Source organism: Mytilus galloprovincialis, chromosome 5 (assembly GCF_965363235.1).
Source record: "Mytilus galloprovincialis chromosome 5, xbMytGall1.hap1.1, whole genome shotgun sequence".
Classification (NCBI taxonomy): Eukaryota; Metazoa; Mollusca; class Bivalvia; order Mytilida; family Mytilidae; genus Mytilus; species Mytilus galloprovincialis.
The window spans coordinates 86,731,163-86,755,707 of NC_134842.1; the positions used below are offsets into that span (position 1 = coordinate 86,731,163).

At 31.7% G+C, this 24,545-nt stretch overlaps 1 protein-coding gene across 2 annotated transcripts; it reads left to right on the forward strand.

Moving 5' to 3' along the window:
* The first annotated feature begins 11,694 nt into the window (after positions 1 to 11,694).
* LOC143076608 (complement C1q-like protein 4) lies at positions 11,695 to 21,569 on the forward strand. Of its 2 annotated transcripts, none has more exons than XM_076252428.1 (3): positions 11,695 to 11,784; positions 19,193 to 19,237; positions 21,137 to 21,569. In XM_076252428.1, exons 1-3 carry the CDS (start codon positions 11,700 to 11,702, stop codon positions 21,529 to 21,531), a joined length of 525 nt encoding a protein of 174 aa, XP_076108543.1. In that variant the 5' UTR covers positions 11,695 to 11,699; the 3' UTR covers positions 21,532 to 21,569. The 2 variants fall into 2 exon arrangements, with proteins under 2 accessions (XP_076108543.1, XP_076108544.1); XM_076252429.1 differs by lacking the exon at positions 11,695 to 11,784 and adding an exon at positions 18,549 to 18,658.
* Positions 21,570 to 24,545: the final 2,976 nt, after the last annotated feature.

Sequence of the window (24,545 nt, forward strand, 5' to 3'; positions counted from 1 at the left end):
ATTATCATTGTTTATATTTTTTTTATTATTTTTAGTATGATAAAAAATGTGCTATTTTAAAATACTTTAAGATTGTTATGATGTTAAACACACTTGTTTTCTATTTTGCTTTTGCTTTCTTTGGTCCATGACTGTCACTTGTTCTATCATGAAGTGCCTCTGTTGGTGTTGGAGGTGTATGACTATGAGTTCTAGAACCAAGACCTCTCTGGTTGTTTTGAGTACTCATGAATTTGTCAATAGATTGTTGTGACCTTCCAGCATTATCATAATTTGTTTTCATTCCACTTTTCTTAGAGTCCAATTTTCATGTGTTATGTTTCTCTTTAGTTTTATTTTGTTTTTCTGTTATAGGTACGTCTTCATAGACCTCTTTGTGTTCATCATTTTGTGTCCACTTATGTTACATATCCTACAGACGCAATCATTTGGACAATTGTACATTACATCACCTGGTTTGAGACATTTGTGACACTTTCATAGCTCACTAAATTTGGTCTTCCCTGAAACTCGGGTTGACCTGAATGAAAAATTTGCTAGGTACTTCCCAATCTGAAGATTTCTTGGAATGGATTTTTCAAGTAATTTACTTATAACTAACCTATCACTTGTTTCACAATTTGTTACTTTTCCATCAATCCTGAGTCTTTCTCGAGAAAAGGCCTGAATATTTCACCCCTGTATAGTTACAGCACGACGAATCTGTCCATCATCCGCTGAAAGAGGAACGTTTTTCACTTTTATTCCTATCGTATCAGGTTGTAATAAGTTAGATGGATTATGAGGGTTTTGTGAATGTAAGGCGATCTGCCTGCCACGTAGGTTTATACCTTGCACTAACAGCGACAGTTTGTCTTCCTCATTATTCATTTCTCTAATGCGTTGGATGCCTTTAATACATTCCGCGGGGACTTTTTCTCCGACACTTTTTAAATTTCAACATTTGTTATTCACATAGACCGCTCCAGTTTCACAGAACCATGCACGTCATTTTTTTTTAAGAAATATAGGTTTTACAAAATTACTTGAATTTGAAGCTGAAGCTGAAGCTGAGTTGAGTTGATTGTCATTTGTATCATTTGTGTTGACATCGTTGTCATTATTTTGTTCTGTGTTATTATTTGTTCCGGACAGTGCTTCAATGTAGGACGCCATTTTTTCTTTGTTTCGATTTTGAGTTTTAAGTTCACTGTTATATTCTGTGTCTACGGCATGTAGACAGTAGACCCTCAATCAACCTCCTAATTCTATCATTTGTCATTTTTCTACACATTGCGTCTACATCTTTATCCGTTTTCAATTGTGTTTACCTTAATTCAACGATTTTTCTGGAGAGCTATCTCAGTTAGCCTTAACATACCAAGAACGGCAACTCAATCTCTAGAAAACATAGAAAACTAAAGACTACGTAACACGATCCCCACCAAACACTGGAGGTGATCTGATGTGCTCCGGCAGGGTGAGAAGATTCTGCTCTTCATGTGGCACCCCTCGTGTTGCTTATGTTATTACCAATCCCGGAAATAGTCTAATTCATTCCTCATGGTTTTTACGAGATAACCCATTTTCTCTCTTTTTTATTTGGCGAAGAAACCGACAATGAAATTGTGTGCGGTGCCAAGTAAAAAATTTTGTCTGCATCACAGACATTGTGTAGCCTCTTTGATATATATATCCCATAATTTTTAATTGGATCATTGGTTTCAAATGTTTCAGGCGACTATTCAAGAACGTCTGCGACATTTACACCTGTGCTTGTTTTAGTTTGCCTTTCATTAAATTATATGTATTTTATGCAATCAGATGCAGTGTTTAAAGTTACATCTCTCCAACCGAAAAAAAAACCATCGATATTATATTTTTCACAATTTGACAATAAATTCGTTAATCTAAAGTTGTTTTTAATGAACGAATTGGTCCAGTAGACTCGAGGTCAATCGTGGTAAACAACGTCATCAGAAAAAAGGTTCTTTTTCTATTGGTGCGACATCACCAGCATTGTGCATGGTCATAAACTTCCTTTTACTGTCGCAAATATCACTTTGTAAACTTAAGTTGCGACAGTAAAATCCATGTTTTACATACTCAAGTCTTTAAATACAATACAGTTGTCTCTTAATTGACCAGTAAAACAGACACCTTTACATTTGAATATCCGTTAACATGTACATGATTTTTTGTGTAACTCATTTATAAAAAAGAACTTGAATGTGTTCTATTAACAAATTATTTTTTTGTTATTTATGAATTGAATGTAGATTATATATTATATGGGTTAGAACACATATACAATACTTTTCTGTAGATTGCTAATGCAATGAGACAACTATCATCCAAAGACCAAACTCCGTGGATTAAAGCCTTCTACAATGAGCTTAGCAGTGTACAAAAAGCTATCATACAAATGCCAAAATGTTAAATTCTAAAGAGAAAACCAAGTATATTTAAATATGAACTTTATTTCATGTTTGTTGTGCATTTAAACTTATGTATTACGTATACACTAGAAAAAATCACCTAAAGCGAGTAGACTCATTTTTGTATCAATTTTATTTTCATTGACTCTGATTTGCTAGCTGCAACAATTAGAACACCATATAATTCACTAACTTATATGTTGTGGTATGTGTACTTTTGTTTGTCTTTTTTATTTTTACCCATGGCATTGTCAGTTTATTTTTCGATTTATGAGTTTGACTGTCCCTCTGGTATCTAACATCCCTCTTTTACAGATGTGATGTAATTGCTAATGAAACAACTATATCAACAAGATCTAGGATATAACAGAGTGTTATTCATGTATGTCATATCGTTTATGGTTGTTTTGGGTTTTTTAAAGATTTTTTAAATTCTCGGTTATATATACCCCATATGAATTTTTCATTTCATTTAACAATAAATGTAATCCATTCAAACTAAGTTTGAACCTCAAACTAATTGCGACGGAAAATGTTTTAGTTCTAAACTATAGCATTTAGCCCCGAATATACACAGAAATAAATTCCATAAAATATAACTTGAGGAAAACTCAAAATCACCATTTTCAATTTGTTATGGAAATTAACTTTGGAAAGGGAGATAACCCCGAAAAAAAATTTCTTTTTGTCAGTTTTTAGTTGATTTTCTTAAAATTCATCTAAATAAAGACAACAGTAGTATACCGCTGTTCAAACTCATAAATCCATGGACAAAAAACAAAATCGGGGTAACAAACTAAATCTGAGGGAAACGCATTAAATATAAGAAAAGAACAACGACACAACACTACAATGTAACACACACAGAAACGGACCAAGCATCAGACAAAATCCCACGAGAATAACAAATATAACATCAAAACCAAATACGTGAATTTGGGATAGACAAGTACCGTGACACGTCTTATCGCAATGTGAATTTACACTCAAAAATAAGAGAAAACAAACGACGCAACGTTAAAATGTAACACACCCAGAAACGAACTATAATATATCAATGGCCATATTCCTGACTAGGTACAGGACATTTTTAAAGGAAAAAATGGTGGGTTGAACCCAGTTTTGTGGCATGCCAAACCTCCCGCTTTATAGCCATGTGAAATATAACATTAAAATGACAACTTAACATTACAGGTCTACAATATAAACAAATTGGAGAACACAATTGACAAAGAAACACACGGACAACAGCCAACCAAAGGCAACAAGTTCAAAATTTAAATACGCCATAAGTGCATTTTGTCCACACAAGATCTACTAGTGACGCCCAGATACAAAAGTTTGAAAGCCGAAACAAGCACAAAGTCGAACAGCACCGAGGACAAAAAGATAAAAATAAAGTTGTGCCAAAACGGCCAGGGTTTTCTGTTAGTTACCAGAACAAACATTCCTATTATATAGAATAATTGATACTTTTGCAAACAGTACATTTATAAAATTATATACAAAAGATGTACATGATAAAACTGAAGTATTAACTAATTACAGGAAACAACTGAAATACATTACATAACCAGACATTTGTAACACAAAATGTAGACACATCCGAATAAGTTTAAACCTCAACGCCAAGTGACCGCCATATTTGAAATTGTAAAAATGACAAAAAAATGACGTCATTTGAATTTGTAAAACAGATCATCAAAAAATGAAAAATGACGTCACATTTAAAAGAATAAAATATAATTAGGATTGATTTAAGATTATATTTGAACTAAATACTGATTTTGCATTTAATAACAATGCACATGTTAATACTTATTAATAGCAAACTAAGGTAGCGATTAACTATATTATAAAGCTATGTCCGGTTTGTTATGAATCTAACTTCAAACGTAAATTATCGTACTGATTACGTTGAACAAAATCAAATCTAATGAATGCGGTGATTAATTTTCGTCACCATAACACATAAGTATAATAGCAAAGACGTCAACACATTTGACAAAATCCGATGAGAATCACAAATATAACATTAAACATTTAAACTAAATACATGAACTTGGGATAAGTTTTATTGGTATCTTTTTTACTTTTTTTTTGCACACTTTTTCATTAAAGAAATTGCAAAGTTATGGCTTATTTACCATTTTTGGAAAACATATTGAGAGTATTTAGTAATGTTCATATCTGTAAATTATATTTGATCAGCCTCTACCTTGTTTAAAGAAACTTTAAACCACAAAAGAAGAATATATTATATGCTTAATTAGTTTTATTCGATTTGAGATCCTTTACCTTAATATGCTGAAAAATATATAAATTGGTTTACTTATCTAGCTTGTAGCTTGATAAAAGATTAAAATTTTAAAACATTATGTTACAATTACTTCAAGGTAAGGGTCAAATTTATGCTAGATTGACTGGACTATTAGAATTTTATAATAATGTCATGTAATAGGATGTGCATCAAATTAAACAAGAAACAACTCTGGAATGGGAGGGGAACAATTTATTTGGCACTGTAATCTTAAAACTTATCATCATATGTTCTACGGTTGCAAAACATATACACAAAAAAGATGTGGTATGATTTCCAATGAGACAACTCTTTACATGAGTCCAAATGTCACATAAATTAATAGCTATAGGTATAGGTAACCGTAACTTCTTCGACTTAGTAAAGCCCACACTACATAGTCTGATATAAAAGGCCCCGAAATCACAATCGACAAAAATTCAAACAAGACAACTAAAGGCCTAATTAATGTACAAAAATGAACGTAAAACAAATATATAACACAACAACAAACGACAATCTGTTCAAAGATAAGATTTTTTTCTACTAAATATATCATTTTGCCTCATATTCTTATGAAGAAAATTCACACACCTAATTAAATGGGCAATTAAAAGCCAGAATGCGAATATATATGTAACACTCAGAAACGTGTCCTTCCCCCCAAACGTGTCCGATTCCCCCAAACATGTCTAGTTGAAAACTGCGCCAAAGCGTGTCATTTGTATAAACGCTCAAACGTGTCCATTTCTAAACTAACCCCCAAACGTGTCCAATTCCCAAAAACGTGTCCATATCAAGCGTTATTTGGTTATTGCTATTTCATTAAAGTATACTAATTTTACCATTTCATTAAAAATATACATAAGCATGTTAGTACTTTTTTCAAAACGGAAGAATTAAATTGGGTTAAAGTGGGGGCGTCATTTCGGCTATATCATATGTAAATTGTAAGCAAACATGTTGAATTAGACTGTACAGTTAACGGGTCAAAGTGTCCCTTTCTCTGCGTGTTAAAATATTCTCTCTAATTATGCATGAAATATTGACAACTGGACAATTCGCAACAGTCTAAAGTTATTTATTCAGTAGAACTGAAAAAACATTAAAACTTGCATCTTTTCTCTAATTTGCATGAAATACTTGCAACTGGACAATACGCAACCATCAGTAAAAAGTTTATCTTAACAATAGAACATTAAAAACATTAAAACATTTATGTTCAAATGTAAAAAAATAAAAACATGTAGCCTATGTTCTCTCTAAATAAAACTGCAAAAACATTAAAACTTGTATGTTCTCTCTAAATATGCATGACATACTTGCAACTGGACAATACGCGATCATCAGTTTAAAGTTTAGTTTAAAGTAAATTTGTACAGTACAACTGTAAAAACATTAAAACTTGCAAAACTATTGTGCGCTCTAAATATACATAAAGTACTTGCAACTGGACAATACGCAATACGTCTAAAGTTTATGTATACACTACAAAATAAAGTTGATCACATAACAGTCATATTCATAAAAAAAAAGAATCTATAAAATTTATGCATGAAATATTTGGCAGTAGACGTTATGTTTCTTATCTGGTGTGTCTTTAGTGATGGTGGAAACCTAAAATTTATTAAAAAACCGGATAACAAGTTTATAATTTGATGGGCTTTTGAAATACACAAAGACAATTGACAGAAGTGAGAGAAAAAAAATACTGTTAAAAGCCCGCCATGCAATATTCGGATAAATATAAAAGGCATCATCGGAGTTCATGTAAGTACAAACTAATTAACAAAGTTAACGATTAATTCAAATCCATGAGTATGTTCGCTCTAAATGAATATGAAATACTTGCAACTGGACAATAAGCACTTTTATTCAGTTTGTGAGTTAACCGCCCCGGTTTACACACCAACAACCTCTAGAAAAAATGTGTTTAATCCTCATAATTCTTCCGCCAAACATACGTGATTATTAATTTAAATTATTACTTTGATGGCTACTATATGTACCATCAGAAGCACAATGGCATGTCGTAACTAAGGAGTACGCCGCCATCTTGATTTTCTAAAAATTTAGTTTCGGAAACATGGTTTATCGAAGTGTAAACCAAGAGAAAAATTCTACTTTACCAATCCAATTCAAGTATTTATAGATATGCAAATGATATAAGAATTATTTAATAATAACAGATTAATTTTGCAATTATTATAATCAATAAAAACCTACATCGAACTAACTTAATCTGATAAATGACAACTTCATCACGTGTATCTCCCATCAAAGAATTACCGTTAACGTTATCAGCGATTTTTTAATTAGCAGATACATGTATTAGCGCTAAAAGACGTGTGACGTTTTGACGTTAAATATTGTACACGTTTAGGCGAATAACAATTATCGGACACGTTTGGGGGTTATGAAATCGGACACGTTTGGGGAATATTGTGCATTTCGGACACGTTTAGGGAGAAAAGACACGTTTGGGAGAATCGGACACGTTTGGGGGGAAGGACACGTTTGGGAGTGTTACATATATGTTCAAACTATTTTAGGTAATTTGTAGGTAACAACAAATAAAAAACTATGTCAATTGGACCTGCTATGATACATAGCCCTGCCCTATCCTAGATCGTGATATCTATATCTTTTAACGGGAAGCTTAATACAAAAAATTATGAAAAAGAGATGATTTTTATTTCCTATTGTAAATTATCCAAGTTTAGATGATGACGTTCCCTTGTCAGTTGTCACCATCTTATAGTATTTCTATATCTTAACTTGTAAGATTCGCAACGTATTTGATTTTAATGAAAAAATTCTATGTATTTCTGAAAAAAAATTAAACTTGGGTTTTCGATATCACAAACTATTCAAAACATATACTAAATGTTATCATAGGTACAAGAACATCATTCGTAAATATAAATCAAAATGCAGACATCTGATACTTTTATGTAATTCCCAACTAATCTTTTATGGTAATATTACTCACAAAGCACACAACTGTCGGAATTCACCTAAAAAGCTCACCACACCTTTAAACAGACTAATTAGGAAGATATATAGTAATGAGACAGTTGTCAGGTCATTAAAGGTGGCATATTTTGTTATTAATATTGATTTACTCACTATATTGTCTTTGCATCGAAAGTAAAAATATTTTTTTAATAAAACTAGTTGTTTGCATGATACGGGTTACGTTTTTCTCATAATTTTTATAATATAATACCAAACAATTACGGGAGAGGTTGTTCTTGATTTTCACTTTGTGTAGTTTCTTTCGTTACCTATTCTAAAATCGAACTCGATCTTCATCAAGCTGCGTTTTATGGTAGGTAAAGCTGTGTGTATGTTTTTCTAAATTGGTTGAAGGTATAGGGGTGGGTTGAAATCTTACAAAACATGTTTTACCCCGCTGCATGTTTGTTCCTGTCCCAAGACATGAGCTTCTGACCTTTGTTAGTGTTGTATGATTTTTTATTTTATTTGATTGAATTAAAACCTTATTCGTTTAGGGGAAGCGAAAGCACGCCTTTGGGTGCAGGATAATCTCGTTGTGTTAATGATCCATTGTTGGGCTTCGTTTGTATTGTTTGTATTGCCCTTTGGTCGGGTTATTGTCTCTTTTGCACCTGCGAAAATAGCAGTTTGAGTAATCTATGCACATTTAGGATTTCGTTCCTACTACGTACTAGTATTGCAAAGTATGTAGACGTAGATGAGATCCTAGATTTTTTACAATGCGTATGAACAGGAAATAAATCTGTGGCGTCCCTTCATGGTGACTGTGAATAATAGTAATAAATGCATGGTTAATGTATTATGTAATATGTAGTGAAGTTCTATAAAACTACGTATCAGAACATGTCTAGAGATCATGTTTGTTCTCTTACAAAAGTTCATTACAGTGCTTTCCTAAAGGCTTTGACGTTTCATAAAACCAGTTGTTTAAATATGTTACCAACTTGAAGTCTGATTTCATTACTAAAAGTTAATTAAAAGACAAAACAGTTTCAAAAAGATGTGAATGGTTGCTAGTATAGAGCAAGTGTAATATAGTATCTGTCATTCAAATTATAAACACGTATTTTATACCATACATCAAATGGTTGTCTATTCGTTTGATGCGTTTTATCATTTGATTTTGTCATTTCATTAGGGACTGTCCATTTTGAATTTTCCTCGGTGTTCAGTATTTGTGTGATTTTACTTTTGTTTTAATTGTATTTCATTTTAAAGGATAAATATTTATTTTTGAAAGTTATATAATTGTCATGTTTGAAATTTTCACACTTTGTCTTTTTTTTTTTTTTTCTATATTTCTAAGAAACAGACGTCAAGTTGACATAAAAAGAAATACATTTTCTTGATATGTGATGCTATGAGAAATAATAACCTTTAAAACTTCAAAAAACAACAACATATACTTTAGAAAAAAACTAAATGTTTCGTAGTGTTTTAAATATTGCTGAATGACAAATAATTCTTTAACACAACAGAAAATTTAAATCAAAAATACAGTATTCAAAATTGAGAACGGAAATGGGGAATGTTTCAAAGAGACAAAAACCCGACCACAGAACACACAACAGCAGAAGGTCACCAACAGGTCTTCAATGTATTTGTCTGTTGGTCTTTGTTAACCATGTCATTGTAAGTCTATTTTATACCTAGGAACATATGAGTTTGAATGTTCCTTTGATTATTGTCTATTTTTTTTTAAACATTTGAGAGTGAAAACTTTACACTTGCCAATAATATAGTAGTTTAAATATCACTATATTATTAAACATTAGAAAGTATCATCCATAAATATTTCATGCAAGTTGAAAATTTCCGTAAAAAGTGGCTGCATTTGTTCGCCATGTGGACAGATTAGAATATATTGATCCACTCATCAGTTTTTATTTTTACAGTTTCTCTTTTACTTCTAAGGTGTCTGCCACTTTCAGTTTCTCTCCCTTCCCAGACCATACCAGCCCAAGGGAACCTCTGTCAACGTATAATTGTTCCACCAAACAGAAGTTCCAATGGAAACTTTGTTATACACATTGTCATAATTTCTTTTCCTGTTGGAACACATATTCTATACCATTTATTCCGTTAAGAACATATACTGATATATTTATTCCTGTAGAAATAATATTCCAGAATATTTTTTCCTTTAGAACTTATACTATGAAGGAACTTCTTTTCCGTGACACCTCACCATGTCGAGTAGAAAAGGGTATATCAGACCATCAACTCCTTTAATGAGTAGATAAAGAATCGGACACGTTGATATTTTTGTAGATTTGTCAAGATGATAAACAATTCACGTTTGCTCCATTAAGAGTAATAAGGCGAATATTTAGTTGTCAAAGGTACCATGATTATAATTTAGTACGCCAGATACGCGTATCGTCTACATAAGACTCATCAGTGACGCTCAGATCTAAATAGTTATATAGCCAAACAAGTACCAAGTTGTAGAGCACTGAAGACCCGAAATTCCAAAAGGTTGTGCCTGATACGGCTAAGGTAATGTGTTCCTTGAATAGGACATTCTTAGTATTACAATAAATTTTAAGTTTTGTCAACAGGAAATTTATTAAAATGACCATATAATTGATATTCAAGAGCAAAATTCCAAAATGTTGAATCTAATACGGCTTAGGTAATCTGTTCTTGGGATAAGAAAATCCTTAGTGCTAGTATTACAAACGAATAAATGTTTGTCAACAGGAAAATTTCTAAAATGACTATATTATTGATATTCATGTCAGCACCGAGGTAAAGATTACTGAGCTGGTGATACCCTCGGGGACAAATCGTTAACCAACAGTGGCATCGACCTAGGTTAAATAGTTGGCAAAATTATAAGGATTATAATTCAATAAAGTGGTGAACTTTCAACCTAATTGGGACAGATATATTTGTATCAAAGGGTTTATATTTATATTTACACATTAACAGCTGTCAAATGAAGATTGTCTTCAGACTTGAATTCCTCATCTATAAGGTGAAATTAAATTTATGTATATTAATTGTGAAATCATATATAAAAATTGTTTTAGTTATTTAAAATTGCTATGATAAAGTACCCTTTTAATTTAAACTTTCAAGAAGTGTATTTTAGAATCTAAATGATCTCTTAATGTTACAGAGTTTGTCGTTCTAAAAGTTTTCTAAAGACTAAGAGAAATATATCTATATTCTAAAATATGTGTTCTTTAATTTTTCAAGTTAAATAAGAGTCCAATTCACTCACAAAAGTGTTCATAGACAATTCATTGATATCAGATTATCCTATTGACAGCATATTTTTGCTTTACATATATTGTAACCCAACTTATTTTCGCGGATACTTTATTTCGCGTTTATCCCTTTCTAGTCCACTTCGCGACGGTTTAATTTCGCAATTTTCTTATGTACTTAAGGTAGTTGAATAAGGAAAGATCCAAGTTATACATATTCGCCACGATTCAAATTCGTGTAGTATTTCTTCTCGCAAAAGTTGCGAAAACAAATCGGTCGCAAAAATAAGTTGGTTCACAGTAATTTCAAACAAATATTTTTAAATCAAAGTGGTGTCGGTTTCATGGAAATATACAACACATTTAAAAGGGAAAGATATGACCACTTTTCACCTGACAATAACTTTACAATTTAGCAGACAACTTTATTGAATGCACCGTACATTAAAAATTACTTTACAATCCATTATATGTATATAATTTGGTTGGCACATGCAGAACTAAGTGTATCATTGTATAACATGATTCTTGTTTCATACTAGTAAATTTTTTTTAAATATCTTTGGAAATTGTATTAGCTGTTGATTTGCTGGTAGAGATAAATTTAAGTTGGTAAAATATTTAAGCAATTTGGAATTGCGAAAGCTCAAAGCCTCAGACTGGCTTTCGATTCGTTAGTAACGTGAACTTTGGTGAACCATTCAAGGTATACATTATTGTCTATATATATTATATAATAGATTATTCATGCACTTATACCTAGCATTTACAATCAAAATGAGGGGACACCGTAGCTTTATTTCATTTCTTTGTACATTGTATATACTTTTCGGTAAGTTTGGTATTTATGAATTAAATTTGTTTTTTGTTTATTTGCTTAAGAATTCTTATAAAATTTCGGGCTCTCTTCTACGCCTACGTACTTTGCAGTTCTTTTTAATGATTTGTGTTACGTCTTTAATACGCATGAAGTATTTAAACTGTACGTTAAAAAGATATAGTCGTTGTTGCAACAGTAAACATTATATGATTTATTTTTAATAGTCCCTCTGCCGAAAACAATGACCCCTCCTATTCTAGAGTGTATCTGTGTTAATGTTGACTTGATAACTTCATCTTAAATACATCGAAAAGTACTAACATTTCAATTTGACATCAACGAAATGGCGGATTAACTGACAATTGGATCTATATTAGTTTACCCATCGCAACTTCATTAACTGATGCGGTATGCTTACGAATTGAGTTTTCAAATTTTTTTGGGTAGTTTATAGGTAATAACAACTATGTCAATTGGACCTGCTTTTATACATAGTCCTGCTCTGTCCTAGATCTTGATATCTATATCTTTAACGGGAGGCTTAATACAAACATTTATGAAAAGGAGATGATTTTTATTTCCTATTGAAAATTATCCATGTTTACATGGTGACATTCCCTTGTCACCATCTTATGGTGTTTATATATCTTAACTTGTAAGATTCACAACGTATTTGATTTTAATGAAAAAAATCTATGTATTTCTGAAAAATTATTACACCTGGGTTTTCGATATCATAAACTATTCAAAGCATGTACTAAATGTTATCATAGGTACAAGAACATCTTTCGTAAATATAAATCAAAATGCAGACATTTTATACTTTTAGGCATTGTACATCTTATCTCTTATGTTTATATCACTCAGAAAGCACACAAATGTCGGCATTCACAACAAAAGCTTACCATACCTTTAAACAGACTTATTAGGAATATATATTGTAATGAGACAGTTGTCAGGTAATTAAAAGTGACATTTTTTGGTTTTGATATTGATTCACTCATATTATCTTTGCATTTAAAGTAAATCGATTTTTTTTATAAAACCAGTTGTTTGCATGATGCGGGTTGAATTTTTCTCGTATTTTTTTATAATGGCATGATAATAAAGACTAACGGGACAGGTTGTGCTTGATTTTAATTTTGCGTAGTTTCTTTCGTTACTTGTTTGAAATCGAACTCTATCTTCTTTTAAACTGCATTTTATGGTAGGTATTACTGTGTGTATGTTTTTCTACATTGGCTTAAGGTATAAGGACAGGTTGAAATCTCACAAAACATGTTTTACCCCGCTGCACGACCTTTGATAGTGTTGTATGATTTTTAATTTTAGTTCATGTCAATGTTTTGGAGTTTAGTATGACCTCCGTTATCTTTGAACTAGAACTATTTTTTCAGGGGCCAGCTTAAGCACGCCTTCGGGTGCGGGATAATCTCGTTGTGTTGATGACCCATTGGTTGCTATTGGGTGTTTTTTTCTCTTTGTTAGGGTTGTTGTCTCTTTGACACATGAGACTATTGCAATTTAAGCAATCCATGCATATTTAGGACTTAAAATAAGTTCCTACTACATGCTAGTATTGCAAAGTATGCAGACGTAGACGAGAGCCTAGATTTTTGACAATGCATATACATAGGAAATCAATCTTTGGTGTCCCTTCATGATGACTGTGAATGCTAGTAATAAGTGCATGGTTTATCTATTATGTAATATTAGGCGAAGTTCTATAAAACTACGTATTTGAACATGTTTAAAGATAATGTTTGTTATCTTATGAAAGTTCATTACAGTGCTTTTTCTCAAAGCTATGGTGTATCATAAAACCAGTTCTTTAAATATGTTACCAACTTGAAGTCTAATTTCATTTCTACAAATTGATCAACATACAAAACAGTTTTTAAAAGCATTGAATGGTTGCTAGAATGAAGCAAGTGTAATATAGTATGATGCAAGTGTTATATAGTATCATTCTGTCATTCAAGATCATTATAAGGCATATTTTGTTAATAGTGAAAACCTGCTACACAGAAGAACAATTGATCAGTATGATGGAGTTTCTTATCGACATCATGTTTGTTGAATTTGTCGGTAGACTTTTTTCTAAAATTTGTCGGCATTCCTATGGGAACAAACTGTGTGCCTTTCCTTGTCGACCTCTTTTATTTTGATATGAATCGATGTTCCTTAAGATCGGGTTCCCTTAATATATCCCCCGGAACTAGAAACTAAAGAAACAGCAGACACGGCTTCCTCCGCCTCAGTTTTAGACTAATATCTCGAATTTGACATACACAGAAATCTCAGTACCGGAATCTATGACAATCGAGACGATTGTGATTTTGAAATTATAAATTCCCCCACCTTAGGAGCAATATACCAACTTAACGTGCATATGAGATATACATTTTCCAACTTATCCGATAATTAAGAGTCTGCAGCTCCTACTCAGATTTTGTTTAACGCCACCAGTGTCTGAGCAGAAAGTTGATGAACCAGGTGTAACGTCATAGAACGCCTCGTCCTTTTCCGAAAAAAGATCATCAGAATGTACCAAGACCTTCATGTTAAATATTACGTATCAACTTCACAAATAGTACATGATGGTCTTGATGTATAGATTCTGCGTACTGACGTTGCTCATCTTAACAATGTGTTAAATTGTTATTCTGATTGTCTGTGTTCTATTATTTATATTTCTGTTACTATTTGGTCTGATTTCTGTGATATCCATTTGAAGTGGCTCGGTATTTATACATTCCGTCAATGTGTTTATATTATCTTTCATTTTTGCTGGTGTATTTGTATATGCGACGTTTTGTGTTTCTTTGGTTCTTATAACGTGACTCTGTACTTAAAAAGATCTCGTCATTCTGTTATTGTTCTATTATATGTCATTATGTTATTGTTCTATTATACATTTGAAATTGTTTTACTGGTGTAGTGGTATTAACCATGTGGTTTCTTAAAAATTCTCAAGAACTCCTGGATAATTTTAAAACTCAGTCTATTTTTGAAATTAATTCCAACATTGGTCTATTGGTCTTTTTAACCCTGTATTCCACCATTTCCCATGTGATTTTTTTATTTATTTGTTCATGTACACCGAACAACAAAATTGCTTTCTATGTGACGTTTACATTTTATGACGTCAGACACGCGAAGCAATCAATGTGATTTTTAATTTGATAGAAGCTTTTTTGTAATTTTGTTTTGAGATTGCTGTACCCATATTGTGACTATTTTTCCTATCATATATCTGTTTTATTCACGCATCGTTACGGAATTCGATGCGACTGTCATACAAGTAAGAGATTTAGCGCTATAAAATCAGGTTATAACCACCAAGTCATGAATATGACAGTTGTTATCCATTCGTATGACGTGTTTAAGCTATTGATTTTGTCATTTGAATATAACTTATATCTTGAAAATTACTATGAGGGTCGGTTCAAAACAACATGTGGACCAGAATATACTTATCCTTCCGGAGTACCTGAATTCACTCCAACGTTTTGGTGGGGTTCTTGTTGTTGGTGTACCCCTATGTGTGACATTTTGTTCACACATCATTGTCAATATAATTTAATTTGATACGGATGTCGTACAAGTGAGAGGTTAAGCGATATTAAACCAGATTCAATCAACCATTTTCTACATTTGAAAATGCCTGTACAAACTCAGGAATATGACATTTGTTGCCCATTCGTTTGATGTCTTTTCTCATTTGATTTTTCCATTTGATTAGGGACATTATAAGTTTTGAATTATCCTCGGAGTTCAATGTTGTTGTGATTTTACTTTTTTCAAATTATAAACACGTATTTGTGAAACCATACATCAAATGGTTATCAATTCGTTTGATGTGTTTAATCATTTGATTTTGCCATTTCATTAGGGACTTTCAGTTTTGAATTTTCCTCGGGATTCAGTATTTTTTGTAATGTTACTTTTGTTTTAATTGTATTTTATTTTAAAGGTTATATATTTATTTTTGAAAGGTTATATAATTGTCATGTTTAAAGTTTTCACACTTTGTCGTTTAATAATTTTTTTCTATATTTCTAAGAAACAGACGTCAAGTTGACATAAAAAGAAATATATTTTCTTAATATGTGATGCTATGAGAAATAATAACCTTTAAAACTTCAAAAAACAACAACATATACTTTAGAAAAAAAACTAAATGTTTCGTAGTGTTTTAGATATTGTTCAATGACAAATTCTTTAATACAACAGAGTATCAAATCAAAAATACAGTTTCAAAATTGAGAACAGAAATGGGGAATGCGTGAAAGAGACAAAAACCCGACCACAGAACAGACAACAGCAGAAGGTCACCAACAGGTCTTCAATGTATGGGTCTTTTTTAACCATGTCATTGTTAGTCTATTTTATACCTAGGAAGTTTGAATGTTCCTTTGATTCTTGTCTAATTTTTTTAAAACATTTGAGAGTGAAAACTTTACACTTGCCAATAATATAGTAATTCAAATATAACTATATTATTAAACAAAAGAAAGTATCATCCATAAATATTTCATGCAAGTTGAAAATTTCCGTAAAAAGTGGCTGCATTTGTTCGCCATGTGGACAGATTAGAATATATTGATCCACTCATCAGTTTTTATTTTTACAGTTTCTCTTTTACTTCTAAGGTGTCTGCCACTTTCAGTTTCTCTCCCTTCCCAGACCATACCAGCCCAAGGGAACCTCTGTCAACGTATAATTGTTCCACCAAACAGAAGTTCCAATGGAAACTTTGTTATACACATTGTCATAATATCTTTTCCTGTTGGAACACATATTCTATACCATTTATTCCGTTAGGAACATATACTGATATATTTATTCCTGTAGAAATAATATTCCAGTATTTTTTTTCCTTTAGAACTTATACTATGAAGGAACTTCTTTTCCGTGACACCTCGCCATGTCGAGTAGAAAAGGGTTTATCAGACCATCAACTCCTTTAATGAGTAGATAAAGAATCGGACACGTTGATATTTTTGTAGATTTGTCAAGATGATAAACAATTCACGTTTGCTCCATTAAGAGTAATAAGGCGAATATTTAGTTGTCAAAGGTACCATGATTATAATTTAGTACGCCAGATACGCGTATCGTCTACATACGACTCATCAGTGACGCTCAGATCTAAATAGTTATATAGCCAAACAAGTACCAAGTTGTAGAGCACTGAAGACCCGAAATTCCAAAAGGTTGTGCCTAATACGGCTAAGGTAATGTGTTCCTTGAATAGAACATTCTTAGTATTACAATAAATTTTAAGTTTTGTCAACAGGAAATTTATTAAAATGACCATATATTGATATTCAAGAGCAAAATTCCAAAATGTTGAATCTAATACGGCTTAGGTAATCTGTTCTTGGGATAAGAAAATCCTTAGTGCTAGTATTACAAACAAATAAATGTTTGTCAACAGGAAAATTTCTAAAATGACTATATTATTGATATTCATGTCAGCACCGAGGTAATGATTACTGAGCTGGTGATACCCTCGGGGACAAATCGTCAACCAACAGTGGCATCGACCTAGGTTAAATAGTTGGCAAAATTATAAGGATTATAATTCAATAAAGTGGTGAACTTTCAACCTAATTGGGACAGATATATTTGTATCAAAGGGTTTATATTTATATTTACACATTAACAGCTGTCAAATGAAGATTGTCTTCAGACTTGAATTCCTCATCTATAAGGTGAAATTGAATTTACGTATATTAATTGTGAAATCATATATAAAAATTGTTTTAGTTATTTAAAATTGCTATGATAAAGTACCCTTTTAATTTAAACTTTCAAGAAGTGTATTTTAGAATCTAAATGATCTCTTAATGTTACACAGTTTGTCGTTCTAAAAGTTTTCTAAAGACTAAGAGAAATATATCTATATTCTAAAATATGTGTTCTTGAATTTTTCAAGTTAAATAAGAGTCCAATTCACTCACAAAAGTGTTCATCGACAATTCATTGATATCAGATTATCCTATTGACAGCATATTTTTGCTTTACACAGTTACATATATTGTAACCCAACTTATTTTCGCGGATACTTTATTTCGCGTTTATCCCTTTCTAGTCCACTTCGCGACGGTTTAATTTCGCAATTTTCTTATGTACTTAAGGTAGTTGAATAAGGAAAGATCCAAGTTATACATATTCGCCACGATTCAAATTCGTGTAGTATTTCTTCTCGCAAAAGTTGCGAAAACAAATCGGTCGCAAAAATAAGTTGATTCACAGTAATTTCAAACAAATATTTTTAAATCAAAGTGGTGTCGGTTTCTTGGAAATATACAACACATTTAAAAGGGAAAGATATGACCACTTTTCACCTGACAATAACTTTACAATTTAGCAGACAACTTTATTGAATGCACCGTACATTAAAAATTACTTTACAATCCATTATATGTATATAATTTGGTTGGCACATGCAGAACTAAGTTTATCATTGTATAACATGATTCTTGTTTCATACTAGTAATTTTTTTTTTAAATATCTTTGGAAATTGTATTAGCTGTTGATTTGCTGGTAGAGATAAATTTAAGTTGGTAAAATATTTAAGCAATTTGGAATTGCGAAAGCTCAAAGCCTTAGAATAAGCACTCTTATGAACTTTTATAAGATACTTAACATCATATCTACACATGTTCTTTTACAAAATTATAGTACGTCGCTCCCTGTTGTTCAGACTGGCTTTCGATTCGTTAGTAACGTGACCTTTGGTGAACCATTCAAGGTATACATTATTGTATATATATATTATATAATAGATTATTCATGCACTTAAACATAGCATTTACAACATGACGGGACACCGTAGCTTTATTTCATTTCTTTGTACATTGTATATACTGTTCGGTAAGTTTGGTATTTATGAATTCAATTTGTTTTTTTTGTTTATTTGCTTAAGAATTCTTATAAAATTTCTGGCTCTCATCTACGCCTACGTACTTTGCAGTTTTTTATAATGATTTGTTTTACGTCCTTAATACGCATGAAATATTTAAACTGTACGTTAAAAAGATATAGCCGTTGTTGCAACAGTAAAAAATATTTGATTTATTCTTAATAATCCCTATGCCGAAAACAATTACGCCTCTTATTCTAGAGTTTATCTGTGTTAATGGTGACTTGATAAATTCATCTTAAATACATCAAAAAGTACTAACATTTCAATTTGATATCAAAGAAATGGCGGATTAACTGACAATTGGATCTATATTAGTATGCCCATCGCAACTATATTTACTTTCGAATTGAGTTCCTGATAAGCTTGTCATAGCGTAAGAAAAAACGAATACGTTTTAGTTAAGATCGAAACAAATAAGACTCAGACATTACAGTGCAGTTATGAAAACCATGCTAACACATTACAAAACAATTTCTTTTCAGGTTCTGCGAAAACCTTGGAAACTAGTCAAACAGTTCCAGAAACAGGTAAGTATAAGTAGTTCTATTATATGCTTTATCAAACATCTAATCTGTATACCCTCATGTCACGGATCATTTGGAATACTAAGTGTACTATTTTAAACAGCTTTTATACGTCTTTTATCGGCCAATTGGTGCTTTACGGTTTGATAAATATGAATTTCAAATTCAAAGCGGAACGTTTCTTATCAAATGGCAAATGTATAGCCAGAATACATCAAACCAATGGATAGCACCTGTTATATTCCTGACCTATTACAGGCATTTTTTTAGGTAAAAAATGGTAAATTAAATCTAGTTTTATAGCAGGCTAAACCTCTCATTTGAATTAAAGACACATAAAAATCCATTTTATTTAATACGATGCGTAAAAAAACCAAACAGATATAATCGGCAAAAATGACAAAATAGGTATACAATACTGAGTAGGCATAGTATTCCTGCAAAGCAGTTACAATTTAAATAGAATATTTCTGGTGATAATAAATGCAATTTAAGAAGAAGATTAAACCTGTAATTCTTTATAGCATGCTTCGTTTAGGAAGTAAATCCTTTTCTGGCAAAAATCAATGTTTCCAAAGAAGATATAACCAAGCGTATAGTATTTGGATACAAACTATCAGATTATGTGTATTTTGTGTTTTATCCTAACTATTCGTTCTATATTTCCGCGTAAAAATTAAAATCCTAAGATTATGGAATGTTCAGTAAGGAACTTCGAAGGATAGAAAATGAGAACAAAACAGTATATTAAAATAAGTTTGTTCATCAATTTGAAAAGATTGATATAATAGGACATCTATACACTCTGATGATTGATTTTCTAATGTTTCATGTTTCTAATTTTGCTTCTATCAATGGAGGATGGTCTAGTAAATATTGTTCTATATTTGAGATAAAAGCAAATTCGGGCCGTAAGAAGTTTACATGCAGAATATTGAATGTGGTGTGAGACAAAAAGAAGAAAGGGGCTTTTTAATGTGAAATCATTTATTTTCGTGAATTGAAGAATATTTTCATTTTCGTAGATATTTGATTTCGTGGTTTTGCCAATCTCTTCATACACATTTATAATATGTTGAAAATTTTAAATTCTTGGTTCCCCTGTACCAACGAAACCCATGAAAATTGGTATCCAACGAAAAGTTATGAATTCACATTATAAATAATCTACAGTGATTGAGTTGTTAAAAAAGAATAGAAAACAGTAGGCAAAAATGAAATAAGAATAAAAATTACATTCAAATAAAAATATACAAATAAGACAACCTCACTCAAGCTAAGTATATTTTAACAAAAGTACATTTAATAATCGGTATATGTTTGAGTCTTGTCAACCCAAATCTAGTCAAACTTTGCGAAATTTAAAACTTTCCAGAGTTACATGTACTTGTCAGTCTAAAATTTAAAAAAAAAACCAAACACATTAATATATCTTCAATATATAAGTGCATAAAAATGTTTGCAGTGAGGCTCAATTATCGTTTAATTGGATCTGGTTTGGAAGTACATAGTATGGAATAATAAAAAGCAATTATTGCGAACCCAATTGAACCTTTCCATAGATTCACCTTTTCCTAAGTATCATTGATTTGGGTTAATACCTTTTTTCTAGAAAAGATTTTTTTAGATTGCATGTTAACAAACACATTACATATTCGATACGTTACTTCATAACGATCTTTCTCTCTTAAACTGTGCTAAATACACTGATTAATGGTCTGAAAGTATTTCGATAAATTTAGTTCTATTGACAACTAACGCCTTTCAAGTGTTTAGCAGTTATATTTTTTACAACATTGAGTGCATTTCCGTCTAAGACTAGTTATTTACTCGATACATGTACTTGAATTTTGACCTTTTCAAATGTCATTGATAAACACTGCATAATATTTATACTTTCAGATCCGTTGATAGTGACATTCCTAGCACGTCTAATTACTCCTGACTATGGTTCTATTGCGGGTAAAGCCACTGTCAAGTTTGAAAAAATTATAGAAAATATTGGGAGTGCGTACAATAGTGCAACAGGGATTTTTACTGCTCCATCCAAGGGTCTCTATCAATTCACAGCCTCGGCAAGACAAAGTCATAGTGGATATTTGCACCTAGGATTGTTTCGAAACACTGAAGAAATGGCAGTATCCGTTGCGTTGAATTTCAATTCTCTTACGATCGGTGCGTCATTTACACTTGAATCTGGCGATAGTGTTTTCGTCAAGAATATATGGACTCAATCATCTGGAATTGTTGGCGGTGGTCAAACGTATTTTTCTGGCCATCTTATACACAAAATGTAAACAAAATGCTCAGTAGATAAAATGCCATTTGTTTTGTTTTTGTATAGACTAAGAATTATGTTAATTATCATTTGATTTAACCAAATCAACATTTACGTACTTGCTCTTACTTTCGAGCATTAATCGTCCTCTTAAGTCGAAACAAGACCCAAAATAATACAACTGCAATTACAATGCAGATTATATAAACAAGCAATTAGCCGTGTCCGAAATTAAAATACGGCAAATCAAAATTACTAAAAAAAAACATCAAAAGTTACGATGACAACAACACTTATGACTGAATCAGTATCATTATTAACATCAATTTCAAAGAATAAGAAGCATATATTTTATCAGTTTTGACACAAGAATTACTTCACAGCACAGGCATTTAAAAACCCGAAGCAAAGATAGACCACTTTAATTACTGTTTTTATTTTAAAGTCACAATAAACCTTTTTATTTACGCAACGTTTATATTGCTAGCACTTTGACTCATTAGTAGAAAACAGATGTTTGTACAAAACAGTTTTCAATTATAATTTGGCTTAAGGATGTTCGCTTGTCATGTTTTGGAATTTTGTCAGATTTTAGAAATCCCCCCTGGTTTTATCCATTTGAATGCCTTAGAAAATTTGCCAATGGACCCCCCTTGCAATTGGTAAAAGTCTGATTAAATATTATTCATTTCTAATAGTTTTTGAGAACTTTAACTGGTCAATGATAAAGCTAAGAAAAATTAAGAGAGAACATTATCCCGCCAAAATTCCAGTTGCTAATATCTCGGAAAAAAGCACATTGACACCTTTATTTTTTGATTCCTCAATTACTTCCCTATCAAAATATTACTAATTTATTGAAAGTTATTCATTTTGAAACTGAGAAGCGTGATACATGATGCCCTGTAATGACGATTATACATATATAATAGATACATAGATAACCACTTTAAACAGCCATACCAAGTAGTTAACAAAATCGAGATCTACACATTTGTTTTCATATTTCAAAATCTTCTTAAAAATTCTTATTGAAGTTAATTTCCTTTGTGCTTCATTTCAGTGTTTTACAAATGAATGCACAACTAATACCCATAAAACGAGACAAAACGTGAAAAAAAGCACCACATGTCAGTAAAACAATAACAATAACGGTAAAATCAAACTTTGAGGGATACACATAATAGCAAGATATGCCTCTTTAGTGTTTAACAATATCATAATAATTAAAATATAAAAGAATATCAATGGAAACACGAACCTATACCAAAAGGAAGTAAAATCCAGACAAGTAATTAGAACTATGTTTGACGTAAATGCATAGATTACATGGTGAGTGTAAAGTCATTCAATTAGACAAAAGAGGGACGAAAGATACCAAAGGGACAGTCAAACTCGTAAATCTAAAACAAACTGACAACGCCATGGCTAAAAATGAAAAAGACAAATAGAAAAACAATAGTACACATGACACAACATAGAAAACTAAAGAATAAACAACACGAACCCCACCAAAAACTAGGGGTGATCTCAGGTGCTCCGGAAGGGTAAGCAGATCCTGCTCCACATGCGGCACCCGTCGTGTTGCTTATGTGATTACAAATCCGGTAAATAGTCTAATTCGGTAGGTCAAATTCATGAAAGGGAAGGGGATTGTAGTTACGACGTAAGGAACATATCCGATATATAGGACCAACATAGGAGTTTCTTTAAGATTTGTTTTTTTCTCTTGTCATCTCTTTGTAACTTTTTATATGAAAAATACTTTGACACAACCAAACTGTACATGTTGATCAAGACATTACCAATATCTGTTTACGTCTGTATGGCCAAAGCTACCATTTGACCGAAATGAAGTTATCATCCTTTGATAAACGTTTTCGTGCCAATTGTTGCATTTTACCTAATATCGTGAAGGATTCATGGTTAATTGCGCAATTATAAATACATATATTCCCTTTGACTTCATTTTCAGACATGATCGAAAACATAAACTTTAGCTACTTCTTTTCAAGCAGAACCAAATATAATGAAAGTTCCAACTATGTACTGGCTTTCGAACCTACACAAAACACCTTACATGTATAGATTTATTTCTTTTTCCAGTCATTGTTCCACTACTAAATAGTCTATTCTACCTACAAGCACACTAGGTATAATCAAAAACTTCATAATAAATTTCTAAAATATGGCCTTTGAAAATAGTGAAATTAATCACTTTTAGAGTGTAAAAAACCCGTTGGAAGTACTTGATTAATTGCATCCATAGATTATTGATTTTTATTTGTTATTCTTGTGGGATTTTGTCTGATGCTTGGTCCGTTTCTGTGTGTGTTACATTTTAGTGTTATGTCGTTGTTTTCCTCTTATATTTAATGCCTTTCCCTCGGTTTTAGTTTCATTCTCCGATTTTGATTTTTGTCCAAAGATTTATGAGTTTTGAACAGTGGTATACTACTGTTGCCTTTATTAATCTGTTCAAAGTTTAGATTTTCTAACACTTTACCTCATATCAATATTTAATAAAGAAATCACACACCTAACTAAAAAAGGAACGAAAGAAACAAGAGGGACAGTCACACTCATAAATCGAAAATAAACTGAAAAACAGACAAAAAATAGTTATCATGACACGACATAGAAAACTAAAGAATAATCAACACTTATCCCACCAAAAGCTAGAGTTTATCTGTGGTGCTCCGGAAGGGTAAGCAGATCCTGATCCACCCCCATGGCACACTTGTTGTTACTCATGTTATAACAAATCCGTAAACAGTCTCATTTGGCGAGTCAATTCATGAAAGAAAAGGGGATTGTAGTTACGACGTATGGAACATAACCGATATCATTTGTGAAACGGTTATTCCATGACAATCAACCAACTCGTGATTGCGTCCGTAAAATTCACGATGGAATGATTTCAACTACACCATTCGGAACTCTTGAGTTCATAGCTTCCATGTGCGCAGCATCCCTCTATCAAGAAAATCATGATAGGAAACGCAAGCACGGGAATATCGTATCAATTGGGAG

Bases quoted from the DNA above. Each gene is read 5' to 3' on its own strand.
- LOC143076608 (XM_076252428.1), top strand. From the start codon at position 11,700: ATGCACTTATACCTAGCATTTACAATCAAAATGAGGGGACACCGTAGC. The intron at 11,785-19,192 runs GTAAGTTTGGTA...ATTTCTTTTCAG, and splicing joins TACATTGTATATACTTTTCG to GTTCTGCGAAAACCTTGGAA. The intron at 19,238-21,136 runs GTAAGTATAAGT...TTATACTTTCAG, and splicing joins TCAAACAGTTCCAGAAACAG to ATCCGTTGATAGTGACATTC.